Source organism: Hipposideros armiger, unplaced genomic scaffold, assembly GCF_001890085.2.
Source record: "Hipposideros armiger isolate ML-2016 unplaced genomic scaffold, ASM189008v1 scaffold_732, whole genome shotgun sequence".
NCBI lineage: Eukaryota > Metazoa > Chordata > Mammalia > Chiroptera > Hipposideridae > Hipposideros > Hipposideros armiger.
In genome coordinates, this window is record NW_017732082.1 from 71,379 (window position 1) to 73,589 (window position 2,211).

General features: G+C 34.0%; 1 protein-coding gene across 1 annotated transcript in view; it reads left to right on the forward strand.

Annotated features, from left to right (window-relative positions):
- Nucleotides 1–2,211, forward strand: part of ATP5PB (ATP synthase peripheral stalk-membrane subunit b) — a gene marked incomplete at its 3' end in the record, with an annotated part of 18,819 nt that overhangs the window by 11,041 nt on the left and 5,567 nt on the right. Inside the window, exon 6 of the mRNA XM_019627444.1 lies at nucleotides 2,031–2,119. Within this exon, the coding sequence (XP_019482989.1) occupies nucleotides 2,031–2,119 (89 nt within the window). The remainder of the gene's footprint in view (nucleotides 1–2,030; nucleotides 2,120–2,211) is intronic.

Genomic DNA, 2,211 nt, shown 5'->3' on the forward strand with positions numbered 1-2,211 from the left:
CCCCTTCCCCGATTCCCCAGCACTGTTCCCTTTCCCCAATGCTGTTCCCCTTCCCCAATTCCCCAATAAAATCTTTTTTAAAAAAACCAATAAGCAAATTCAGCAAGGTGTTTAGGTACAAAATTAATATCAAATAAAATCAAAATCAGTAGCTTTCTATTACAAATAGTCAATTAGAAAATATACTGGAAAAAGATGCACCTTTTAGGAAAAGATGCCTAGAAATAAACTTGACTAGAAATGTATAATCTTTTTTTACTTTATAAAATACTTGTGAAGGATAAGGTTCTAAGAACTTTGTTCTTAGATTGGAAGACTACATATTATAAAGCTATCAATGCTCCCTACTTTAATCTCTAAATCTAACACATTCCTAGAAAGAAAGTACTAAGAGATAGGGGGGTAGTGATGTTAGAACTTGGCCAAACTGCTTATTAATAGAAAAAGTAAAATATCCAGTGTATTCTGGGAAAATGAAGTCATGATGAACAGTCCTACCAAATATTAAAACTCATAAAACTATAAGGAGCTTTAGATAATATGGTACATATATGAATAGAAAGCCAGATTGACAACAGATGCAGGGGCCTAGAGATGGACCTAAACACGTAAGGCAGTTCAGACAGATGACATTTTCATCTTAGAGGAGGAAAGACAAATGAGTACCTTTGTAGCTAGTATAATGTTTTTTCCTACTTTCTACCTCATACTAAAATAAATCTCAAATGGATTAAAGATCTTAAGAAATGAAGCCATAAAAAATAGAGAAAGAGAACATGAAAAAAAATATAATACCCTTGGAGTTGACAGGCCTTTCTAATAAAGGCAACAATATCCAGAAACTTATGTGTAGTGACAGATGTTAACTAGACTCATTGTGGTAATTATTTCACAGTATACACATATATCGAATCATTATGTTTTATACCTGCAATTAATATAATGTATAGTAATTATACCTCAATTCAAAAAATTTGGAAACTAAAGGAGGGAAAGTTGTTGGATTGATTGCATAAAAATTTTAAAATTTTACATGTAAAAAATACCAGAAACAAAGTTAAATGGCAGCTGGGAAGAATACATGCATTCCATGTGACACAAAAAGGTAGTTACCTTAAGAGAGACCAACACCCCAATAGAAAACTAGGCATAGGATATGGTCAGTTTATAAAGAAATAAGTAGATATAAATGGTTCTAAATATGTAAAATTTCTCCTTAGAGAATGACAATTAAAAGTGGTATTTTTTTCTGCTTATCAGAATAGTGGAGAATAAAAGGTTTTATAAATCAGAGGTCAGGGTTCGAAGTAACAGACATTTGTGTTGCTGGTAGGAGAATGAAATGGTATGACTTTTCTGAGGACGTTGACAATGTTAATCACAGTTTAAAATGGATCTTTATGAACATGGGCATTGTAGCCTGAACTTCTTGTATTCAGATCTTGACTTCACAAGGTTAGCTCTTTAACTTGGACAAGTTCTGTAGCTTCTGCCTCAGTTTCTTCACTGTAAAATAGATGTAATAACTATCCCATGGTGTGATATAAGACTCAATTGAATTGACACATAGTGTTTAGAATGTGGTAGGTACTCAGCAGATGTTCGCTATTATTTGACCCAGCAAAGATTCACATACAATATATACAGCATTATTTGTAGTAAAAACAATTGGAAGCAACCTAATTTATTAATAGAGCTCAGTTAAATAAATTATGGATTATGGGACATCCATATTGTAGAATCCAATGTAACTTAAAATTGAGGTGGGTCTACATGGCATAATTAGTAAAAGTGATTTATGCATGCATATACCTATATTTTGTTTATTAAGTATTTCTTGGAGGGAATACAAGAAACAGGAAGTTGGTGACCTATGGAGGGGGCTGCAGGAGACTTACTACAGTATATATTGAAAAAGAATTTTGCATAAAATGCAAGAAAGGTGGGGTATTCTAACTGGCAGAATCCACAGAGTGGAAGTGATCCTTCAACTATGCAAATAGTTTTCATTGTTCTTAATTTTGCTTCAGAATAACATTGCTATGGCCTTGGAGGTTACTTACCGGGAACGGCTGCTTAGAGTATACAGGGAGGTAAAGAATCGCCTGGACTATCAGATCTCTGTGCAGAATATGATGCGTCGAAAGGAACAAGAGCACATGATAAACTGGGTGGAGAAGCACGTGGTACAGAGCATCTCTGCACAGCAGG